This window comes from Mustelus asterias, chromosome 3, assembly GCF_964213995.1.
Source record: "Mustelus asterias chromosome 3, sMusAst1.hap1.1, whole genome shotgun sequence".
Lineage (NCBI taxonomy): Eukaryota > Metazoa > Chordata > Chondrichthyes > Carcharhiniformes > Triakidae > Mustelus > Mustelus asterias.
The window spans coordinates 87,263,802-87,288,071 of NC_135803.1; the positions used below are offsets into that span (position 1 = coordinate 87,263,802).

General features: G+C 52.6%; 1 protein-coding gene across 1 annotated transcript in view; it reads right to left on the reverse strand.

The window, feature by feature from the left end:
* Positions 1–6,342: 6,342 nt before the first annotated feature.
* nr2c2 (nuclear receptor subfamily 2, group C, member 2) overlaps positions 6,343–24,270 on the reverse strand; it is a 388,941-nt gene continuing 371,013 nt past the window's right edge. The window contains exons 16-17 of the mRNA XM_078210136.1: positions 10,868–10,973; positions 6,343–6,517 (exon numbers count right to left, since the gene is read on the reverse strand). Of these exons, the coding sequence (XP_078066262.1) occupies positions 6,343–6,517; positions 10,868–10,973 (281 nt within the window). The remainder of the gene's footprint in view (positions 6,518–10,867; positions 10,974–24,270) is intronic.

The window sequence follows — 24,270 nt, forward strand, 5'->3', positions numbered from 1 at the left end:
GCAGGGAGTCGTGGGTGCAGGGAGCCGTGGGTGCAGGGAGCAGGGGGCGCAGGGAGCCGTGGGTGCAGGGAGTCGTGGGTGCAGGGAGCAGGGGGCACAGGGAGTCGTGGGTGCAGGGAGCCGTGGGTGCAGGGAGCAGGGGGCGCAGGGAGCGGTGGGTGCAGGGAGCCGTGGGTGCAGGGAGCAGTGGGTGCAGGGAGCCGTGGGTGCAGGGAGCAGGGGGCGCAGGGAGCGGTGGGTGCAGGGAGCGGTGGGTGCAGGGAGCCGTGGGTGCAGGGAGCATGGGGCACAGGGAATCGTGGGTGCAGGGAGCCGTGGGTGCAGGGAGCCGTGGGTGCAGGGAGCAGGTGGCGCAGGGAGCCGTGGGTGCAGGGAGCAGGGGGCGCAGGGAGCGCAGGGAGCCGTCGGTGCACAGAGCCTTGGGTGCAGGGAGCCGTGGTGGCAGGGATCAGGGGGTGCAGGGAGCAGGGGGTGCCGGGAGCATTGGGCGCACGGAGCGGTGGGCGCATGGAGCGGTGGGCGTAGGTAGTGGTCGGCGCAGAGAGCGATGGGCGCGGGGAGCAGAGGGCGCAAGGAGCGATGGGCGCGGGGAATGCAGGGCGCAGGGAGCGATGGGCGCGGGGAGCGGAGGGCGCAGGGAGCGTGGGTGCAGGGAGCGGAGGGCGCAGGGAGCGGTGGGCGCAGGGAGCGATGGGCGTGTGGAGCGGAGGGCGCAGGGAGCGGTGGGTGCAGGGAGCGGTGGGCGCAGGGAGCGGTGGGCGCAGGGAGCCGGGGGTGCAGGGAGCCGGGGGTGCAGGGAGCCGGGGGTGCAGGGAGCCGGGGGTGCAGGGAGCCGGGGGTGCAGGGAGCCGGGGGTGCAGGGAGCAGTGGGTGCAGAGAGCAGTGGGTGCAGGGAGCAGTGGGTGCAGAGAGCCCTGGGTGCAGAGAGCCATGGGTGCAGAGAGCAGTGGGTGCAGAGAGCAGTGGGTGCAGGGAGCAGTGGGTGCAGGGAGCAGTGGGTGCAGGGAGCAGTGGGTGCAGGGAGCAGTGGGTGCAGGGAGCAGTGGGTGCAGGGAGCAGTGGGTGCAGGGCGCAGTGGGTGCCGGGAGCAGTGAGTGCAGAGAGCAGTGGGTGCCGTGCGCAGTGGGTGCCGTGCGCAGTGGGAGCAGTGAGTTTTAAGTTTTAAACATTATTTATTAGTAGGCTTTCATTAACACCTGAATGAAGTTATTGTGAAAATCCCCGAGCCGGCATGCTCCGTCGCCTGTTTGGGTATACTGAGGGAACATTTACATGGACAAAACACAGAATCAGCACATCTTTCGAGTGTGGGAGTAAACCAGAACACCCGGGGAAAACACGCTGACACGGGGAGAACATGCAGCATCCACACAGTTTCCCAACACTGGAATTGAACCCGCGCACCTGACGGTGTGACGCAGAACAGCTAACCACTGTGACACCGTGCCACCCATGTAGTGAGCAATGAGTGCAGTGAGCAGGAGGAGTAGTGAGCAGGGGGCGCAGGGAGCAGGGGGCGCAGTGAGCAGGGGGCGCAGTGAGCAGGGGGCGCAGTGAGCAGGGGGCGCAGTGAGCAGGGGGCGCAGTGAGCAGGGGGCGCAGTGAGCAGGGGGCGCAGTGAGCAGGGGGCGCAGTGAGCAGGGGACGCAGTGAACAGGGGGCGCAGTGAACAGGGGGCGCAGTGAGCAAGGGGCGCACTGAGCAGGGGCGCAGTGAGCAGGGGGCGCAGTGAGCAATGGGCGCAGTGAGCAAGGGGCGCAGTGAGCAGGGGGCGCAGTGAGCAGGGGGTACAGTGAGCAGGGGGTGCAGTGAGCAGGGGGCGCAGTGAGCAGGGGGCGCAGTGAACAGGGGGCGCAGTGAACTGGGGGTGCAGTGAGGAGCGGGCGCAGTGAATAGGGAGTGCAGTGATCAGGGGCCGCAGTAAGCAGGGGGCGCAGTGCGCCGGATGTGCAGGAAGCAGGCAGTGCAGGGAGCAGGGGTCCAGGGAGCTGGAGGTGCAGAGAGCGGTGGGCGCAGAGAGTGGTGGGCGCAGAGAGTGGTGGGCGCAGAGAGTGGTGTGCGCACAGAGCGGTGGGCGCACACAGCGGTGGGCGCAGAGAGTGGTGAGCGCAGAGAGCGGTGGGAGCTGAGAGTGGTGGGCGCAGAGAGTGGTGAGCGCAGAGAGCGGTGGGAGCTGAGAGTGGTGGGCGCAGAGAGTGGTGGGCACAGAGAGCGGTGGGCACAGAGTGGTGGGCACAGAGAGTGGTGGGCGCAGAGAGTGGTGAGCGCAGAGAGCGGTGGGCGCAGAGAGTGGTGGGCGCAGAGAGTGGTGAGCGCAGAGAGTGGTGGGCGCAGAGAGCGGTGGGCGCAGAGAGTGGTGAGCGCAGAGAGCGGTGGGCGCAGAGAGTGGGGGGCGCAGAGAGTGGTGGGCACAGAGAGCGGTGGGCACAGAGAGCGGTGGGCGCAGAGAGTGGTGGGCGCAGAGAGCGGTGGGCGCAGAGAGTGGTGGGCGCAGAGAGTGGTGGGCGAAGAGAGCGGTGAGCGCAGAGAGCGGTGGGCGCAGAGAGCGGTGGGCGCAGAGAGTGGTGGGCGCAGAGAGCGGTGGGCGCAGAGAGTGGTGGGCGCAGAGAGTGGTGTGCGCACAGAGCGGTGGGCGCACACAGCGGTGGGCGCAGAGAGTGGTGAGCGCAGAGAGCGGTGGGAGCTGAGAGTGGTGGGCGCAGAGAGTGGTGAGCGCAGAGAGCGGTGGGAGCTGAGAGTGGTGGGCGCAGAGAGTGGTGGGCACAGAGAGCGGTGGGCACAGAGTGGTGGGCACAGAGAGTGGTGGGCGCAGAGAGTGGTGAGCGCAGAGAGCGGTGGGCGCAGAGAGTGGTGGGCGCAGAGAGTGGTGAGCGCAGAGAGTGGTGGGCGCAGAGAGCGGTGGGCGCAGAGAGTGGTGAGCGCAGAGAGCGGTGGGCGCAGAGAGTGGTGGGCGCAGAGAGTGGTGGGCGCAGAGAGTGGTGGGCGCAGAGAGTGGTGGGCGCAGAGAGTGGTGGGCACAGAGAGCGGTGGGCGAAGAGAGCGGTGAGCGCAGAGAGCGGTGGGCGCAGAGAGCGGTGGGCGCAGAGAGTGGTGAGCGCAGAGTGTGGTGGGCGCAGAGAGTGGTGAGCGCAGAGAGCGGTGGGCGCAGAGAGCGGTGGGCGCAGAGAGTGGTGGGCGCAGAGAGTGGTGGGCACAGAGAGCGGTGGGCGCAGAGAGTGGTGGGCACAGAGAGCGGTGGGCGCAGAGAGTGGTGGGCGCACAGAGCGGTGGGCGCAGAGAGTGGTGGGCGCAGAGAGTGGTGGGCGCAGAGAGCGGTGGGCGCAGAGAGTGGTGGGCGCAGAGAGTGGTGGGCGCAGAGAGTGGTGGGCGCAGAGAGCGGTGGGCACAGAGAGCGGTGGGCGCACTGACCGGTGGGCACAAAGAGTGGTGAGCGCAGAGAGTGGTGGGCGCAGAGAGTGGTGGGCGCAGAGAGTGGTGGGCGCAGAGAGTGGTGGGCACAGAGAGCGGTGGGCACAAAGAGTGGTGAGCGCAGAGAGTGGTGGGCGCAGAGAGTGGTGGGCGCAGAGAGCGGTGGGCGCACAGAGCGGGGGCACAGAGAGCGGTGGGCGCACAGAGCCGTGGGCACAGAGAGCGGTGGGCGCACAGAGCGGGGGGCGCACAGAGCGGTGGGCGCACAGAGCCGTGGGCACAGAGAGCGGTGGGCACTGAGAGCGGGGGCACAGAGAGCGGGGGGCGCACAGAGCGGTGGGCGCACAGAGCCGTGGGCACAGAGAGCGGTGGGCACTGAGAGCGGGGGCACAGAGAGCGGGGGCACAGAGAGCGGGGGGCGCACAGAGCGGTGGGCGCACAGAGCCGTGGGCACAGAGAGCGGTGGGCGCACAGAGCGGTGGGCACACAGAGCGGTGGGCGCACAGAACGGTGGACGCAGAGAACAGAGGGCGCTGAGAAGAGTGGGCGCAGAGAGCAGTGGGGGCAGAGAGCAGTGGGCGCAGAGAGCAGTGGGCGCACTGAGCAGTGGGCGCAGAGAGCAGTGGGCGCAGGGAGCGGGGGCGCAGAGGGCAGTGGGGGCAGAGAGCAGTGGGCGCAGAGAGCAGTGGGCGCAGTGAGCAGGGGGCGCAGTGAGCAGGGGGCGCAGTGAGCAGGGGGCGCAGTGAGCAGGGGGCGCAGTGAGCAGGGGGCGCAGTGAGCAGGGGGCGCAGTGAGCAGGGGGGCGGAGTGAGCAGGGGGGCACAGTGAGCATGGTGTGCAGTGAGCAGGGGGCGCAGTGAGCAGGGGGTGCAGTGAGCAGCAGGGGGCGCAGTGAGCAGCAGGGGGCGCAGTGAGCAGCAGGGGGCGCAGTGAGCACGGGGCGCAGTGAGCACGGGGCGCAGTGAGCACGGGGCGCAGTGAGAACAGGGCGCAGTGAGAACAGGGCGCAGTGAGCGGGGGCGCAGTGAGCAGAGGGCGCAGTGAACAGGGGGCGCAGTGAACAGGGGGCGCAGTGAACAGGGGGCGCAGTGAACAGGGGGCGCAGTGAACAGGGGGCGCAGTGAACAGGGGGCGCAGTGAGCAGGGGGCGCAGTGGGCAGGGGGCGCAGTGAGCAGTGGGTACAGGGAGCACGGTGTACAGGGAGCGGTCGGCGCAGAGAGGGGTGGGCACACATAACGGTGGACGTAGAGAACAGTGGGTGCAGAGAACAGTGGGTGCAGAGAGCAGTGGGCGCAGAGAGCAGTGGGCGCAGTGAGCAGTGGGCGCAATGAGCAGTGGGCGCAGTGAGCGCAGTCAGCAGTGGGTGCTGTGAGCAGAGGGCGGCAGTGAACACGGGGCGCAGAGAGCAAGGGGCGCAGTGAGCAGGGGGCGCAGTGAGCAGGGGGCGCAGTGAGCCGGGGGTGCAGAGAGCCAGGGGTGCAGGGAGCCGGGGGTGCAGGGAGCCGGGGGTGCAGGGAGCCGGGGGTGCAGGCAGCCGGGGGCGCAGGGGGCACAGGGAGCCGGGGGCGCAGGGAGTGGTGGGCTCGGGGAGCCAGGGGCGCAGGGAGCGGTGGGCTCGGGGAGCCAGTGGCGCGGGGAGCCGGGGGCGCGGGGAGCCGGGGGTGCGGCGAGGCGGGGGCGCAGGGAGCCGGTGGCGCAGGGAGCGGTGGGCTCGGGGAGCCAGGGGCGCAGGGAGCGGTGGGCTCGGGGAGCCAGGGGCGCAGGGAGCGGTGGGCTCGGGGAGCCAGTGGCGCGGGGAGCCGGGGGCGCGGGGAGCCGGGGGTGCGGCGAGGCGGGGGCGCAGGGAGCACAGGGAACCGGGGGCGCAGGGAGCCGTGGGTGCAGGGAGCCGTGGGTGCAGGGAGCAGTGGGTGCAGAGTGCAGTGCTGCAGATACAATGGGTGCAGAGAGCAGTGGGTGCAGAGAGCCGTGGGTGCAGAGAGCAGTGGGTGCAAAGAGCAGTGGGTGCAGGGAGCAGTGGGTGCAGAGAGCAGTGGGTGCAGAGAGCCGTGGGTGCAGAGAACAGTGGGTGCAGTGAGCAGTGGGTGCAGAGAGCTGTGGGTGCAGAGAGCAGTGGGTGCAGGGAGCAGTGGGTGCAGAGAGCCGTGGGTGCAGAGAACAGTGGGTGCAGTGAGCAGTGGGTGCAGAGAGCTGTGGGTGCAGAGAGCAGTGGGTGCAGGGAGCAGTGGGTGCAGGGAGCAGTGGGTGCAGGGAGCAGTGGGTGCAGGGAGCAGTGGATGCAGGGAGCAGTGGGTGCAGGGAGCAGTGGAGGCAGGGAGCAGTGGGTGCAGGGAGCAGTGGGTGCAGGGAGACGTGGATGCAGTGTGCAATGGCTGCAGTGGGTGGAGTGAGCAGTGGATGGAGTGAGCTTTTGGTGCAGTGTGCTGTTGGTGCAGTGTGCTGTTGGTGCAGTGTGCTGTTGGTGCAGTGTGCTGCTGGTGTAGTGCGCTGTTGGTGCAGTGCGCTGTTGGTGCAGTGAGCTTTTTTTGCAATGTGCTGTTGGTGCAGTGAGCAGTGGGTGCAGTGAGCAGGGGTGCAGGGAGCGGTGGGCGCGGGGGCGGTGGGTGCAGGGAGCGGTGGGTGCAGGGAGCGGTGGGTGCAGGGAGCGGTGGGTGCAGGGAGCGGTGGATGCAGGGAGCGGTGGGTGCACGGAGCGGTGGGTGCACGGAGCGGTGGGTGCAGGGAGCGGTGGGTGCAGGGAGCGGTGGGTGCACGGAGCGGTGGGTGCAGGGAGCGGTGGGTGCAGGGAGACGTGGATGTTGTGAACAGTTGCTGCAGTGAGCTGTGTGCAATTGATCCGTTTCTTCTCTGAATACTTCAGTAATCTGCTCTCTTTCTCTCTGCTTCTGCAGCTGCTCAGCTTGGTTGGAGTCTGGACGCTGAGCTGTATATTATCACGCTGATGTACCAATGATCTGGCTGTTGTATTCTGCAGTTTCCATTCGCAGGATGTAAGGAATGATGCTGTCAATCTGAACATTTCCAATCAGGCCCGTAAAGAAGAGCTCCTCTGTAATGCTTGAATTCATCAATCGAAGAGCTGGGAGACGAAGGAGTATTCGGGCTAATCTGTCAAGTGAAATGAATCAGATTTTATTGAAATTCTCTCCTGCTGATGTAATGATCATGCTGGAACAAGTTTCACTGTGCATGAATGGAGCTGAATGAGTATTTATTGGTGAGTCAATGAGTGAGTGGTGTTGATAGGATGATTGAATGACCTCGTCCTTACATATTTACACAATGTTGACAATTACCCAGCCTCGGTCCCCTATATTCATATATTGGACAATCTACCTCCTTCCCTACTTAATGCTAAGTGACTGTGGTACTGCACTCATTGTGAAATCCCTTTTCAACTGCTCCGCCATCTCTTGTACCTGTTATAACCAAGCTTACTGCAGTCAATCAGAACAGCCTGTCTATGTGTTGCAGTAGAAGGTATTGAAATTGCAATTTTTTCCCATATCAGGAGATGACTTGTTTGATTAAAAAAATTAACTTCTAAATAGGTTCTTTCATATCTTCACATCTATTTCATACCTTCACCAACCGATATTTTCTTTCTGAGCACGATTTTCCCATTTTAGTTTGAAGTGCTCCCACCAGTCGAAGAACCAGAACCAAATTGATGCATTGTCAATCAAGCAAAGACTAGTTTGTATGCAAGAACAAATAGGTTTTTATTAGCAAAAGACTTGGAGCACACCCATGCCGATGAACTGGTCCAGAGACTGAGGCAGGAGGTGGGGAGCAGTCACCTTTATACCTGGACCAGGGGGGGAGGAGTCCCAGGCAGGGCCAGCAGGGACGTGTCCAGGCATGTCACACACACAGGCAATAAGCTAACAGTGGTTTACCAGTGGTTTACCACATTCACTTAATGGAGACCTAATAGAGGTGTATAAGATGTTGAGAGGCATAGATCGGGTGGACTCTCAGAGGCTTTTTCCCAGGGTGGAAATGGCTGCTACGAGAGGACACAGGTTTAAGGGTGCTGGGGGGTAGGTACAGGGGAGATGTTGGGGGAAGTTTTTCACACAGAGGGTGGTGGGCAAGTGGAATCCGCTGCCGTCAGTGGTGGTGGAGGCAAACTCAATAGGGTCTTTTAAGAGACTCCTGGATGAGTACATGGGACTTAATAGGATGGAGGGTTAGAGGTAGGCCTAGAAGGTAGGGATATGTTTGGCACAACTTGTGGGGCCGAAGGGCCTGTTTTGTGCTGTAGTTTTTCTATGTTTCTATGTTTCCTGCAGGCGTTAACAGCATCTCCCAGGTGGGATTCAACCACTTTTAGGGGAGAAAAAAAATCCTCTATGGGAAATGCGCCAGAACCTCTAGCTTCACAAAGATCGGGGAGCTGTTTTTAAGGGGTGCCCCAATCTCAGCGTTCCTCCCCTCCCCCCACAATGGTCATGGCAACTCATGCTGACAAGGGGAGCTCTCCCAACTCCTCAGCATAGAGGGGCCTCCTCCCACCATCCCCTCCCCCACATTACGTAGGCATGGGTGACCTGACTACCCCCCCCCCCTCCCCCAGTCAGAGGGCTCAACTACCACTACGAAGGTGGCAGGGGGAGTGGTGCCAGTCTCTTCTATGATTGAAAACTACGTCCAGCGCAAGCATGCTATTCCAACATGAGTGACTGAAGAAGACTCACTGGGCCTGATTTTACCATTTTGAGTCTAAGTGCCGAATCTGGACGTCAAATAGATCTGAGCCTGGAATCCTCTTTCCAGTGCGCCCATACGCTATTTGCCGGTTCCGGTCCGATTCACGCTGTGGGTGGGGCTTAGCGCTGCCGGACCGATCGGAGCTCTGAACTGCGCATGCACAGTTCAAAAAAAAATCCGAAGCAGCGTGCCCGGGCGGGGAGAAAAAAGCAGAGAGCGGCTCTCTGACCCAGATCATCTGGGGGGCGGCGGGGGGGGGGGGGGGGGGGGGGAGGTGTGGGAGGAGGAGAGGGGGTGTGACGGGTCCATCTGGCTCACCAAGTCAGTTACAATACTGCGTTCAGCATCTACTGAACCATCTTGGATACAAAGGATAATGGCATTAGGGTTCTGCATGTAAGCCTTGCTTATGCTAAAAATTATATCCTTGGTGTTGGCAGCCATTCCTGGTGTTACAGTACTGATAGCACCAGGAAGATTGACCAGTACCATTCATTATCCTTTGTATCCAAGATGGTTCAGTAGATGCTGAGCGCAGTGTTGTAACTGACTTGGTGAGCCAGATGGACCCACAAGGCAGAAAGATCATCTTTGATGACCAAAGTGGATCTAGCTGAGGAACATACAGCTTATCTTGCTAACGGAAGGATGGTGGAAGGAGACCAGCGATCGAGGTAGGTTGGCGGTGTGCTCTGCTGAGGGGGGCCTGCCTCCCGGGGGGGTCTGATCCGGGGGGGGGGGGGGTCTGCCGGGGTGGTTAGCGGGGGGGTCCATGAAGGATGGTCGAGGAGGATGGTGACTTCACAAGGACAGAGAGGGCTTCGGAGGTTCCCCTGCAGAATAGAAATCCGCTTCGGACTTTTATTCTGCAGGTCGCTAAAAGCGCGGATCCGGAACGGGCCAGAAGACGGTAAAGTGGGATTTGGCGGTAGGGTTGGGCACGCGGTTCATTAAGTCGATTTAAATGCATGCTAATGCATTTAAATCGTCGGGCCGCCAGATTCGGGCGCGGGCCGGACCTGTGCCCAAACCGGGTGTCGGTAAAGCCGCGATCTGCTCGGAATCGGGTGCAGATCGCGGTATAGGCCCGATGCCCAACTTTACCGCGCGATTTCCGGCTCGTTGAAGTTTTGGTAAAATAAGGCCCACTATGGGAAAAAAAAGTCAGTCAAGGTTTTCAGATCAAAGAACATGCTGGTTTATAAACACTGCGATTAAGAACAAGCATGTTTATAAACGGTTACAAAGGAGGATGTGAAAACTCCTGCCTGACTGTGAAAAAGCCTGTACTTGTCTCTCAGTTTGCGGTAGCAGATATCCACTCCATCTGACGAAGGAGCAGGGCTCCGAAGCTCATGGCATTTGCTACCAAATAAACCTATTGGACTTTAACCTGGTGTTGTTAAAACGCTTACCTTGCCTAACAGAACAGGCCTATTTATAAACATTGTGCTTAGAAAAGAGGAAGTACTAGAGGTGTATTCAACCTTGAATGGAAACAAAAACAAAGTTCCTGACTGCTGTGTAATGGTCCCTACCTATTAACCAAGAGGTTATTTAAAGGTACTGGAGTGTGAAATTGAATGTAAACAAGGCTTTTCAATGCATTTGAGCTGGAACACTCAGAGACTAGGAAAAAAATGCAATGTTTAAAGAATGTGGCTGAGTGAGTAGGTGTGGTGAAAAGAGGAAGTACCTGAGGCTTACTAGATCATATCAACAATGAACTATTTGATCTGCTCTGCAGCTGTCGATCAGCGAAGTTCAAAGTGGTCCGGCTGCACCGGCGGTTCATCCAAGCTACAAAAGGGAATCCCCTTCGTGAAACTGATATCTCTTGTCAGTCATAGAACCAAAAAGGGGTCTGCTCAGACCTGGAGCTTCTGAGAGAGAGAAAGGGCCATTATTCTATAGAATGGACTGCTGCTGTGATCATGAAGGATACCTGGTGTCCAGGGGACATAAAGTGACCGGGCCACTTCAAAGGTTTCACACTACACAGACAAGAGTGAAGATTTTTAACTGATAGCTGCCTGAGATCACCATGCTAAGAATGAACTCCACTTTTCCCAGTGCTAGAAGGGCGGTCCAACCACAAGAGACCCATCCTGGGGAGAGACCCGAAGTCAAGCTCTTCACCCAAGTCCAAGCCCACTCAAACTCCATGGTCCTGGGGGGGACCCTCCCTCTGTTGTCTGCAAGTGGCAGAGGGGTACATTAGGCAGAACACTTGGCTTCTTGAACTCCAAGGTGCTAAGTCCACGCTTGTTAGGACATGTACCAAATCCTGCCCGCTGGACATCCTACTGGAAGCATAACGGGAAGCCGGAGCAGCCGGCCTCAATCCTGTTAATGTCACAAAAATGATATTTAATTGATATTCATCAGGTTCTTGCCTGCTCTGTTCAGAAATCTGATTAGGGCCAGCACAGTGGACACGGAGATACACAATGGGTTTGCCACCCGGCAAGAATTCTGTGTTTGCCCTAACACCTGATTCAACAAGCCATTGTGATACCCGCCAGGGGCTTGCAGCCCCAAATAATCTCTCATACATCCTACGAATAACAGGAACACTTCTAGACTAGCAATTGCGCAAATTGTGTTGAGAGCAGAGCTGTTGACACTGAACTATCATTGATACACCATGATTTGAGATGAAAGATGTAGCTGAAGATTAAAACTGATGCTAATGGTTGTGAGAATGTGTGAAAGCCTGTAATATTGTTTATAGCTGGATCCTACCTGTAGCTATCTTCAGGATATGTTTTTTGTACATAATCCTGTAACTCCATCTGTGCTTTATCTTGGAACTTTCCAATCTGACTCATACTATTGAGCCCTGGATGATCTGAATGAGAAGGGTACAAATTAAGTCAATAATCCTTGAAGAAACTCCTCTAACTTCCAGCAAAAATTCTTTATTCTTTATTCTTAAAGTAGGACATCGCCTGTGAAAAGAACATCACCAGCAACACAATGCAAGATCAAAGCAATCCGTGTCTAAAAACAGCAAGGCTTGGACAATATCCAGGCTTAGAAACATAGAAAAACTACAGCACAAACAGGCCCTTAGGCCCCACAGGTTGTGCCGAACACATGCCTACCTTCTAGACCTACCTATAACCCTCCATCCTATTAAGCTCCATGTACTCATCCAGGAGACTATTAAAAGACCCTATTGAGTTCGCCTCCACCACCACTGACGGCAGCCGATTCCACTCGCCCACCACCCTCTGTGTGAAAAACTTACCCCTAACATCTCCCCTGTACCTACCCCCCAGCACCTTAAACCTGTGTCCTCTCGTAGCAGACATTTCCACCCTGGGAAAAAGCCTCTGAGAGTCCACCCGATCTATGCCTCTCAACATCTTATACGCCTTTATTAGGTCTCCTCTCATCCTTCGTCTCTCCAAGGATAAAAGACCGAGCTCCCTCAGCCTATCCTCATAAAGCATGCCACTCAATCCAGGCAACATCCTTGTAAATCTCCTCTGCACCCTTTCAATCTTTTCCACATCCTTCCTATAGTGAGGCGACCAGAACTGAGCACAGTACTCCAAGTGGGGTCTGACGAGGGTCTTATATAGCTGCATCATTATCCCCGGACTCCTAAACTCAATCCCTCGATTGATAAAGGCCAGCACACCATACGCCTTCCTAACCACCTCCTCCACCTGCGGGGCCGATTTTAGAGTCCTATGGACCCGGATCCCAAGGTCCTTCTGATCCTCTACAGTACTAAGATTCTTTCCCTTTATATTGTACTCCTTCATCCCATTTGACCCTTCATCCCAGGCTTGGACTGACAAGTGATAAGTAATATTCGCACCACATAAGTGCCAGATAATGACCATCTCTAGCAAGAGAAAATCTAACTATCGACCGTTGACATTCAATGGCATTACCTTCACTGTCCCCCACTATCAACATCCTGGGGGGTACCATTGACCAAGGAACTGAATTGGATCCACCATATAAATACTGTGGCTACAAGAGCAGGTCAGAGGCTTGGGATCCTGCCTCTTGACTCCCCAAAGCCTGTCCACCATCTGCAAGGCACAAGTCAGGAGTGTAATGGAATACTCTCCACTTGCCTGGATGGGTGCAGCACCAACAACACTCAAGCAGCTCAACTCCATCCAGTACAAATCAGCCCGCTTGATAGGCACCCAATCAACAAACATTCACTCCCTTGGCCACCAACGAACAGCAGCAGCCATGTGTACCATATACAAAGTGCACTGCAGGAACTCACCAAAGGCCCTGAGGCAGCAGCTTCCAAACCCATGACCACTACCATCTAGAAGGACAAGGGTAGCAGATACCTGGGAACTCCACCACCTGGAGGTTCCCCGCCAAGCCACTCACCATCCTGACTTGGAAATGTATTGTCTTTCCTTCACTGTTGCTGGGTCATAATCCTGAAACACCCTCCCTTAACAGCACTGTGGGTGTACCTACACCTCAGGGAGTGCAGCAGTTCAAGAAGGAAGCTCACCACCATGTTCTCAAGAGCAATTAGAGATGGACAATAAATGCTGGCCTAGCCAGCGATGCCTACATCCTGTAAATGAATAATAGAAAAGAGCACAATACTAGAAAGTGTAAATGAACAGAAACCTTGATGTCTCTCTACATAAATCCTCATAGATAGCAGCGAATGTTGAGATTGTGCTTTAAACAGCACATTGATCATTGTGCTACTACAGCACATAAAGAAGTTCTTCAGCCCATCATGACTATGCCAGCCATCAAGCACCTATCTATTCTAATCCATTTTCCAGCACTTGGTGTTTCAAGTGCTCATCTAAATGCTTCTTAAATGTTGTGAGGATTCCTGCTCTTCCACTTTTACAGGCAGTAAGTTCCAGATTCCCGCCACACTCTGGGTAAAAAAGTTTTCCCTCAAATACCCTCTAATTCTCCTGCCCTTACCTTAAATCAATGCCCCTCGTTATTGACCCCTCTACGAAGGGGAAACATTTCTTCTGATCTACCCTATTTATAGAACAAACAAAGAATGAAGAACGAAGAAAACTACAGCACAGGAACAGGCCCTTCAGCCCTCCAAGCCCATGCTGATCATGATGCCCTAACTAAACAGCAAAAAAAACCCTCCTGCCCTTACTCGGTCCGTATCCCTCTATTCGCTCCCTATTCATGTACCCATCCAGATGCCTCTTAAATGTTACTAATGTGCCTGATTCCACCATCCCCTCTGGCAGCGCGTTCCAAGCACCCACTACTCTCTGCGTGCAAAACTTCCCAGGCACATCTCCCCTAAACTTTCCCCCCTCACATTGAACCTATGTCCCCTTGGAATTGACACTTCCATCCTGGGAAGTAGCCTCTGACTATCCACCCTGTCTATGCCTCTCATAATTTTGTAGACCTCTTTTAGGTTTCCTCTCAGCCTCCATCTTTCCAGTGAAAACAATCCTAGTTTATTCAACCTCTCCTCATAGTCAACACCCTCAAGACCAGGCAACATCCTGGTGATCCTTTTTTGCACTCTCTCCAAAGCTTCCAAGTCCTTCTGATAGCGTGGCAACCAGAACTGCACGCAATATTCCAAACGCAGCCTAACCAAGGTTTTATATAGCTACAACATGATTTCCCAACTCTTGTACTCAATGACCCAGCCAATGACGGCAAGTATGCCATGTGTCTTCTTCATCATGTTGGTCACCTGTGTTGCCACTTTTAGGGAACGATGGACCTGCTCGTCCAGATCTCTCTGTATGTTAATGTTTCAGGGTTCTATACCAACAGAGTAATTCACACCTAAATTTTACCCTCCGAAATGCGTCACCTCGCATTTGTCCGGAGTAAACTCCATCTGCCATTTCTGTGCACAAGTCTGAAATCTATCTATATTCGGTTGCATCCTTTGACAATCCCCGACAACTTCACCAATCTTCATGTCATCTGCAAACTTACTAATCAGACCATTCACATTTTCCTCCAGATCATTTATATATACTACAAACAACAGACACCACGAGCTACAGATCTCCATTCTGAAAAACACCCATCCACCACTACTCTCTGTCTTCTATGGCCAAGCCAATTCTGTATCTGTCTAGCCAGCCCACCCGGATCCCATGTGATTTTAGTTTTTGTACCAGCCTGCAATGTGGGACCTTGTCAAACACCTTTCTAAAGTCCATATAAAGTCCATCCACAACCCTTCCTTCATGAATTATCTTTGTCACCTCTTCAAAAAATTCAATCAAGTTGGTGAGACATAACTTTCTTCGTATAAAACCATGCTGCCTGAGGGCCTTAATGTTTATGAGGAATTTGGATGTGGTTGCGGTAACAGAGACTTGGTTGAAAGAGGGACAGGACTGGCAGCTGAATATTCCGGGGTACAAGTGTTTTAGGCAAGACAGAGGAGGGGCCAAAAGAGGTGGGGGAGTAGCAGTATTAGTTAGAGAGCATATTACAGTGGTGCAGAGGGAGGACAATTCAGAGGGGTCGTGTAACGAGTCACTGTGTGTGGAGCTCAGAAACAGGAAGGGCGCTGTCACTATGTTGGGGGTACACTATGAGTGGTGTCCCAAGGGTAAGGTGTTGGATTGGGGGAAGGCTAACTTTAGTGGGATTAGGCAGAAATTGGCAGCTGTTGATTGGGAGAGGCTGTTTGAGGGTAAATCCACATCTGGCATGTGGGAGTCTTTTAAGGGCGACAGGATAGGCATGTGCCTGTAAAAAAGAAGGGTAGGAAGGGTAGGATTCGAGAACCGTGGATAACCAGGGAAATTGAGGGATTGGTCAAAAAGAAAAGAGAGGTGTACGTTAGGTCCAGGCAGCTAAAAACGGAGGGAGCTCTGGAGGAATACAAGAAAGTAGGAAAGAACTCAAACGAGGAATTAGAAGGGCAAAAAGGGGTCACGAAATGTCCTTGGCAGACAAGATTAAGGAGAATCCCAAGGCATTTTATTCGTACGTTAGGAACAAAAGGGTTGTCAGGGAAAAAATCGGACCTCTCAGGGACAAAAGTGGGGAATTATGCTTAGAGCCCAAAGAAGTAGGGGAGATCCTAAATGAATACTTTGCGTCGGTATTCACAAAGGAGAGGGATGTGTTGACTGGGAGTGTCTCGGAGGGGAGTGTTGACCCATTAGAGAAAATCTCCATTACAAGGGAGGAAGTGTTAGGTTTTTTAGGGAATATAAAGACTGACAAATCCCCAGGGCATGATGGAATCTATCCAAGGCTGCTCAGGGAGACGAGAGATGAAATCGCTGGGCCTCTGACGCAAATCTTTGTCTCGTCACTGGACACAGGTGAGGTCCCAGAGGATTGGAGGATAGCTAATGTGGTCCCGTTATTTAAGAAGGGTAGGAAGGATAACCCGGGAAATTATAGGCCGGTGAGCTTGACATCCGTGGTAGGGAAGTTGTTGGAGAGGATTCTTAGAGATAGGATGTATGCGCATTTAGAAAGGAATAAACTCATTAACGATAGTCGGCATGGTTTTGTGAGAGGGAGGTCATGCCTCACTAACCTGGTGGAGTTTTTTGAAGAAGTGACTAGAATAGTTGACGAGGGAAGGGCCGTGGATGTCGTCTATATGGACTTTAGTAAAGCGTTTGACAAAATCCCTCATGGTAGGTTGGTGCAAAAGGTTGGATCTCATGAGATAAAGGGGGAGGTGGATAGATGGGTGGAGAACTGGCTTGGTCACAGAAGACAGAGGGTGGTAGTGGAAGGGTCTTTTTCCGGCTGGATGCCTGTGACTAGTGGTGTTCCGCAGGGCTCTGTGTTGGGACCTCTGCTGTTTGTGATTTATATAAACGATCTGGAAGAAGGTGTAACTGGGGTGATCAGTAAGTTTGCGGACGACACAAAAATGGCTGGACTTGCAGATAGTGAGGAACATTGTCAGAGGCTACAGAAGGATATAGATAGGCTGGAAATTTGGGCAAAGAAATGGCAGATGGAGTTCAATCCTGATAAATGCGAAGTGATGCATTTTGGTAGAACTAACGTAGGGGGGAGCTTTACGATAAATGGCAGAACCATAAAGGGTGTAGATACGCAGAGGGACCTGGGTGTGCAAGTCCACAGATCCTTGAAGGTGACGTCACAGGTGGAGAAGGTAGTGAATAAGGCATATGGCATGCTTGCCTTTATAGGACGGGGCATAGAGTATAAAAGTTGGGGTCTGATGTTGCAGTTGTATAGAACGTTGGTTCGGCCGCATTTGGAATACTGCGTTCAGTTCTGGTCGCCACACTACCAGAAGGACGTGGAGGCTTTAGAGAGAGTGCAGAGGGGTTTACCAGGATGTTGCCTGGTATGGAAGGGCTTAGTTATGAGGAGAGATTGGGTAAACTGGGGTTGTTCTCACTGGAAATACGGAGGATGAGGGGTGACCTAATAGAGGTGTATAAAATTATGAAAGGCATAGATAGGGTGAACGGTGGGAAGCTTTTTCCCAGGTCGGTGGTGACGTTCACGAGGGGTCATAGGTTCAAGGTGAGGGGTGGGAGGTTTAACACGGATATCAGAACGATGTATTTTACACAGAGGGTGGTGGGGGCCTGGAATGCGCTGCCGGGTAACGTGGTGGAGGCAGACACACTGGGAATGTTTAAGACTTATCTAGATAGCCACATGAACGGAGTGGGAATGGAGGGATACAAAAGAATGGTCTAGTTTGGACCAGGGAGCGGCGTGGGCTTGGAGGGCCGAAGGGCCTGTTCCTGTGCTGTATTGTTCTTTGTTACTAACTAGTCCATTTTCTTCCAAATGTGCTTCTATCCTGTCCCTCAGTATCATCTCCAAAACCCTCCCCAATATTTACGTCAGGCTCACCGGCCTATAATTTCCTGAATTATTCCTGCTTCCTTTCTTAAACAAGGGAACAATACTGGTTATTCTCCAGTCCTCTGGAACTTCGCATGTGGTCAAAGAGGACGTGGAGATATCTGTTAAGGCCCCAGCTATTTCTTCCCTTGCCTCCTGTAGTAACCTGGGATAGATCCCATCCGGCCTCGGGGACTTGTCTACCTTAATGCAATTTAGGCTATCCAACACTTCCTCCTTCAATATACTGACATTCTCATTTTCTTATATCCCTCATAATTTTGTATATCGCGAACAGGTCCCCCCTCAGCCTTCTCTGTTCTAAGAAAAACAACCCCAGCCGAACCAGCCTCTCTTCATAGCTGAACGCTCCAGCCCAGGCAACATCCTGGTGAATCTCCTCTGCACCCTCTCCAGTGCAATCACATCATTGTAAAAGTGTGTCGACCAGAACTGCACACATGACTCTAAGTTGTGGCCTAACAGTTTTATACAGCTCCATCGTATCCTCCCTGCTATTGCATCCTATGCCTTAGCCAATAAAGGCAAGTATCCCATATGACTTCCTAACCACTTTATCTATCTATTCTGTTGTATTCAGGGATCTATGGACATGCACCCCAAGATGCACTTACCATTCATTGGGTATTCCCTTGCCACCTTAGTCCTCCCAAAATGCATTGGTTACAATTTTTCAAGGTTAAATTCCATTTGTCCATCTGACCAGCCTGTCATATATCATCCTGTAATCTAATGCTTTCCTCCTCACTGTTTACCACGCCATCAATTTTTGTGTCATCTGTGAACTTACTGATCATACCCGCAACATTCACATTAATGTATACTACAAACATCACGGGACCCAGCACTGATCCCACTGGTACACCACTGGACACAAATTTCCAGTCACAGAAACAACTTCTGACCATCATCCTCTGCCTCCTGCAACTAAGATGTGGAGATGCCGGTGTTGGACTGGGGTAAACACAGTAAGAAGTCTCACAACACCAGGTTAAAGTCCAACAGGTTTATTTGGTAGCAAAAGCCACAAGCTTTCGGAGCGCTGCTCCTTCGTCAGGTGAGTGGGAATTCTGTTCACAAACAGGGCATATAAAGACACAAACACACTCACAAAGTCCAAAGATGTGTGGGTTAGGTTGATTGGCCATGATAAATTGCCCCTTAGTGTCCTGAGATGCGTAGGTTAGAGGGATTCGTGGGTAAAATATGGCGGGATATGGGGGTGGGGCCTGGGTGGAATTGTGGTCGGTGCAGACTCGATGGGCCGAATGGCCTCTTTCTGTACTGTAGGGTTTCTATGATTCAAACTCAATTTACAGAATAATGGTTGGAATGCGAATGCTTACAGCTAATCAAGTCTTAAAGGTACAAACAATGTGAGTGGAGAGAGCACAAAGACAGGTCAAAGAGATGTGTATTGTCTCCAGACAGGACAGCCAGTGAAATTCTGCAAGTCCAGGCAAGCGGTGGGGATTACAGATAGTGTGACATGAACCCAATATCCCGGTTGAGGCCGTCCTCATGTGTGCGGAACTTGGCTATCAGTTTCTGCTCAGCGACTCTGCGCTGTCGTGTGTCGTGAAGGCCGCCTTGGAGAACGCTTACCTGAATATCAGAGGCCGAATGCCCGTGACCGCTGAAGTGCTCCCCAACAGGAAGAGAACAGTCCTGCCACTCACATTGTTTGTACCTTTAAGACTTGATTAGCTGTAAGTATTCGCATTCCAACCATTATTCTGTAAATTGAGTTTGTGTCTTTATATGCCCTGTTTGTGAACAGAACTCCCACTCACCTGACGAAGGAGCAGCGCTCCGAAAGCTTGTGGCTTTTGTTACCAAATAAACCTGTTGGACTTTAACCTGGTGTTGTTAAACTTCTTCCTGCAACTAAGCCAATTTTGGATCCAATTAGCCAATTGATCTAGATCCCATGGACTCTTATCTTCTTAGTCAGACTCCCATGTGGGATCTTGTCAAAAGCCTTACTGACGTCCATGTAGATTATATCAACAACACTGCCCTCATCTATACATCTAGTTACCTCCTCGAACAATTCAATCAAATTTCTTAGACAGTATCTCCCCCTGACAGCCATGCTGACAATCCTTTATTAATCCTTGCCTCTCCAAATGGATGTGGAGATGCCGGCGTTGGGCTGGGGTGGGCACAGTCAGAAGTCTCACAACACCAGGTTAAAGTCCAACAGATTTATTTGGAATCACGAGATTTCGGAGCGCTGCTCTTTCATCAGGTGAGTGGAGAGGTAGATTTCACAAACACGGCATATATAGACAAAGACATAATTTCAGGATAATGGTTGGAATGCGAGTCTTTTCAGGTAATCAAGTCTTTACAGGTACAGACAATGCGAGTGGAGAGAGGGATAATCACAGGTTAAGGAGGTGCGAATTGTCTCAAGCCACGTCAGTTAGTAGGATTTTGCAAGCCCAGCCAAATGGTGGGGGCTATATGTAGTGTGACATGAACCCAAGATCCCGGTTGAGGCCGTCCTCATATGTGCAGAACTTGGCTATCAGTTTCTGCTTGCCGATTCGGCGCTGTCGTGTGTCTTGAAGGCCGCTTTGGAGAACACTTCTCCGAAGATCAGAGGCTGAATGCCCTTGACTGCTGAAGTGTTCCCTGACTGGAAGGAAACACTCCTGTTTGGCGATTGTCACGCGGTGTCCGTTCATCCGTTGTCATAGCATCTGCATGGTCTTGCTGATGTTCCACTCCTCAAGATATCCTTTCCTGCAGCATATGAGGTAGACAATGTTGGCCGAGTCGCATGAGTAAGTACCGTGTCCCTGTGGGCGGTGTTCTCATGTGTGATGGTGGTATCCATGTCGATGACCGGCACGTCTTGCAGAGGTTGCTGTGGCAGGGTTGTGTGGTGTCATGGTCTCTGTTCTCCTGAAGGCTGGGTAGTTTGCTGCGAACAATGGTCTGTTTGAGGTTCCGCAGTTGTTTGAAGGCAAGTAGAACACCATTCATCAGGTACACGGTACATACTCATGTGACTCGGTCAACGTTGTCTACCTCATACGCTGCAGGAAAGGATGTCCCGAGGCGTGGTACATCGGTGAGACCATGCAGACGCTACGACAACGGATGAACGGACACCGCGCAACAATCACCAGGCAGGAGTGGTCCCTGCTGGTCGGGGAGCACTTCAGCAGACAAGGGCATTCAGCCTCCGATCTTCGGGAAAGCGTTCTCCAAGGTGGCCTTCAAGACACATGAGAACGCAGAATCGCTGAGCAGAAATTGATAGCAAAGTTCCGCACGCATGAGGGCAGCCTCAACTGGGATCTTGGGTTCATGGCACACTACATGTAACCCCCACCATTTGGCTTGCAAAATTCTATTAACTGACCTGGTTTGAGACAACTCACACCTCTTTAATCTGTGATTATCCCAATCTCCACTCGCACTGTCTGTACCTGTAAAGACTTGATTACCTGAAAAGACCCACATTCCAACCATTATCAAGCAATTATGTCTTTGTCTATATATGCCGTATTTGTGAAATCTACCTCTCCACTCACCTGATGAAGGAGCAGTGCTCCAAAAGCTCATGATTCCAAATGAACCTGTTGGACTTTAACTTGCTGATGTGAGACTTCTTACTGTCTCCAAATGGAGATTAATTCTGTCCCCCAGAATTTTTTCCAATAATTTCCCAACCACTGAAGTTAGACTCACTGGCTTGTAATTATCTGGGTTTTCCCTACTTCACTTCTTGAACAATGGCACCACTTTAGCTGTCCCACAGTCCTTTGGCACCTCTCCTGTGTGGAGATGCCGGTGTTGGACTGGGGTAAACACAGTAAGAAGTTTAACAACACCAAGTTAAAGTCTTGCCTTCAAACAACTGCACAACCTCAAACAGACCATTGTCCGCAGCAAACTACCCAGTCTTCAGGAGAACAGTGACCACGACACCACACAACCCTGCCACAGCAACCTCTGCAAGACGTGCCGGATCATTGACACGGATGCCATCATATCACGTGAGAACACCATCTACCAGGTACACGGTACATACTCTTGCAACTCGGCCAACGTTGTCTACATGATACGCTGCAGGAAAGGGTGTCTCGAGGCATGGTACATTGGGAAAACCATGCAGACGCTACGACAATGGGTGAATGAACACCGCTCAACAATCACCAGGCAAGCGTGTTCTCTTCCTGTTGGGGAGCACTTCAGCGGTCACGGGCATTCGGCCTCTGATCTTCGGGTAAGCGTTCTCCAAGGCGGCCTTCACGACACACCACAGTGCAGAGTCGCTGAGCAGAGACTGATAGCCAAGTTCCGCACACATGAGGACGGCCTCAACCGGGATATTGGGTTCATGTCACACTATCGGTAACCCCCACAGCCTGCCTGGACCTGCAGAATCTCACTGGCTGTCCTGTCTGGAGATAATACACATTTCTTTAACCTGTGCCTAATGCTCTCTCCACTCACATTGTCTGTATCTTTAAGACTTGATTAGCTGTAAAGATTCGCATTCTAATCAGTATTCTGTAACTTGGTTTTGTGTCTCTGTGCCCTGTTTGAGAGCAGATATCCACTCCATCTGACGAAGGAGCAGCGCTCCGAAAGCTAATGGCATTTGCTACCAAATAAACCTGTTGGACTTTAACCTGGTGTTGTTAAAAATCTTACTGTATTCCTTGACATCCAGGAATCTCTGAGCTTGTTGGCTCCATGCTTTACTTTGATGGGAACATGCTGGCTTTGTACTCTTTGTTTATTTTCTGAATGACTGCCACTGCTCTGATGGGCTGCATTATAGTGCTTAAATTGGAGTTGGTTGAGTGAGGGAGTTTTAAGTGTTAACTTATATCGAATCTAACCTTCCCTCTAATATAGTAATTAACTAAAAGTTGCTCTTTGGGTGGGGCGAAATTGACTTTTATTCAAGCTTTAAAACCGGGGCTCTGCAGACTCTTTGAGCAGCTAGCTAATTAGGTAGCTAGCTTAAACCGATTTTCAGAAGCTTGAATCAGGGAGCATAAAAACAAGCCTTCTTCAGTGCTCCCTTGCTCTGTCTAACCCAGAGGGTTTTGGAAGCTCAGTCGTGGAGTGTTTAAAGCAGAGATTGACGGATTAAATACCTCGAAGGAGCTTTCTGTTAGTAGCCTTGGATGGTGTGGAGAAGGGAGATAAACCGGTAGCTGTTGCAACTCCTGTACTTGGATTGGAAGGCACTGTGGGAAGGGAAGATGGGTGTTGGCGGCGATTGAGGATTGGACCAGATTTGTTGAATGGAGATATGGTCTCTTTGGAATGCTGAAATGGGAGGAGAGATGAAGATATGTTTGGTGATGGCATCATGTTGGAAATGGCACAGTAGCACAGTGATTAGCACAACTGCCACACAGCAGTGTGGGACCTGGGTTTGATTCTGCCTGGGAATGGAGGGATACAAACGATTGGTCTAGTTGGACCAAGGAGCGGCACAGGCTTGGAGGGCCGAAGGGCCTGTTTCCTGTGCTGTACTGTTCTTTGTTCTTTGATTCCCGGCTTGGGTCACTGTCTGTGTGGAGTTTGCACATTCTCCCCGTGTCTGTGTGGATTTCCTCCCATAGATATGCGGGTTAGGTTGATTGGCCACGCTAAATTGCTCCTTAGTGTCCCGGGATGTGTAGGTTAGTGGGGTAAATGTGTGGGGTTGTGGGGTGGGATTATTGTCGTTGCAGACTCAATGGGCCAAATGGCCTCCTTCTGCACTGTAGAGTTTCTATGATTCGTTGAATAGACAGGCTGGTCAAGATTGCTGGCATAGTGGACAGTGAAGAAGGTTATCTAGGATTGCAACGGGATCGTGATCAATTGGGCCAGTGGCTGACGAATGGCAGATGGAACTTAATTTAAATAAATGTGAGGTGATGCATTTTGATCAATCAAACCAGGGCACAACTTACTCAGTTAATGGTAGGAGGTTGGGGAGAGTTGTGGAACAAAGAGATCCAGGGTACTGGTTCATAGCTCCTTTGAAAGTGGAGTCACAGGTGGACTGAGTGGTGAAGAAGGCATTCGGCCTTGGTTTCATTGGTTAGAACACGGAATACAGGAGTTGGGACATCTTATTGAAGTTGTACAAGACATTGGTAAGGCCACACTTGGAATACAGTGTACCGTTCTGTCACCCTATTATAGAAAGGATATTATTAAACTAGAAAGAGTGCAGAAAAGATTTACTAGGATGCTACCGGGACTTGACGGTTTGAGTTATAAGGAGAGGCTGAACAGACTGGGACTTTTTTCTCTGCAGCGTAGGAGGCTTAGGGGTGATCTTATAGAGGTCTATAAAATAATGACGGCATAGATCAGCTAGATAGTCAATATCTTGTCCCAAAGGTAGGGTAGTCTAAAACAAACGGGAGGCAAAAGTAGACATTGGGCCGCTCCAAAATGACGCTGGTAATCTAGTGATGGGAGACAAGGAAATAGCTGAGGAACTTAATAAGTACTTTGCGTCAGTCTTCACAGTAGAAGACATGAGTAATATCCCAACAATTCAGGAAAGTCAGGTTGAATATGGTTGCCATCACAAAGGAGAAAGTGCTAGAGAAACTAAAAGGTCTGAAAATTGATAAATCTCCGGGCCCAGATGGGCTACATCCTAGAGTTCTAAAGGAGATAGCTGAAGAAATAGTGGAGGCGTTAGTTATGATCTTTCAAAAGTCACTGGAGTCAGGGAAAGTCCCAGAGGATTGGAAAATCGCTGTTGTAACCCCACTGTTCAAGAAGGGAACAAGAAAAAAGATGGAAAATTATAGGCCAATTAGCCTAACCTCAGTTGTTGGCAAAATTCTAGAATCCATCGTTAAGGATGAGATTTCTAAATTCTTGGAAGTGCAGGGTCGGATTAAGACAAGTCAGCATGGATTTAGTAAGGGGAGGTCGTGCCTGACAAACCTGTTAGAGTTCTTTGAAGAGATAACAAATAGGTTAGACCAAGGAGAGCCAATGGATGTTATCTATCTTGACTTCCAAAAGGCCTTTGACAAGGTGCCTCACGGGAGACTGCTGAGTAAAATAAGGGCCCATGGTATTCGAGGCAAGGTACTAACATGGATTGACGATTGGCTGTCAGACAGAAGGCAGAGAGTTGGGATAAAAGGTTCTTTCTCAGAATGGCAACCGGTGACAAGTGGTGTCCCGCAGGGTTCAGTGTTGGGGCCACAGCTGTTCTCTTTATATATTAACGATCTAGATGACGGGACTGGGAGCATTCTGGCCAAGTTTGCCGATGATACAAAGATAGGTGGAGGGGCAGGTAGTATTGAGGA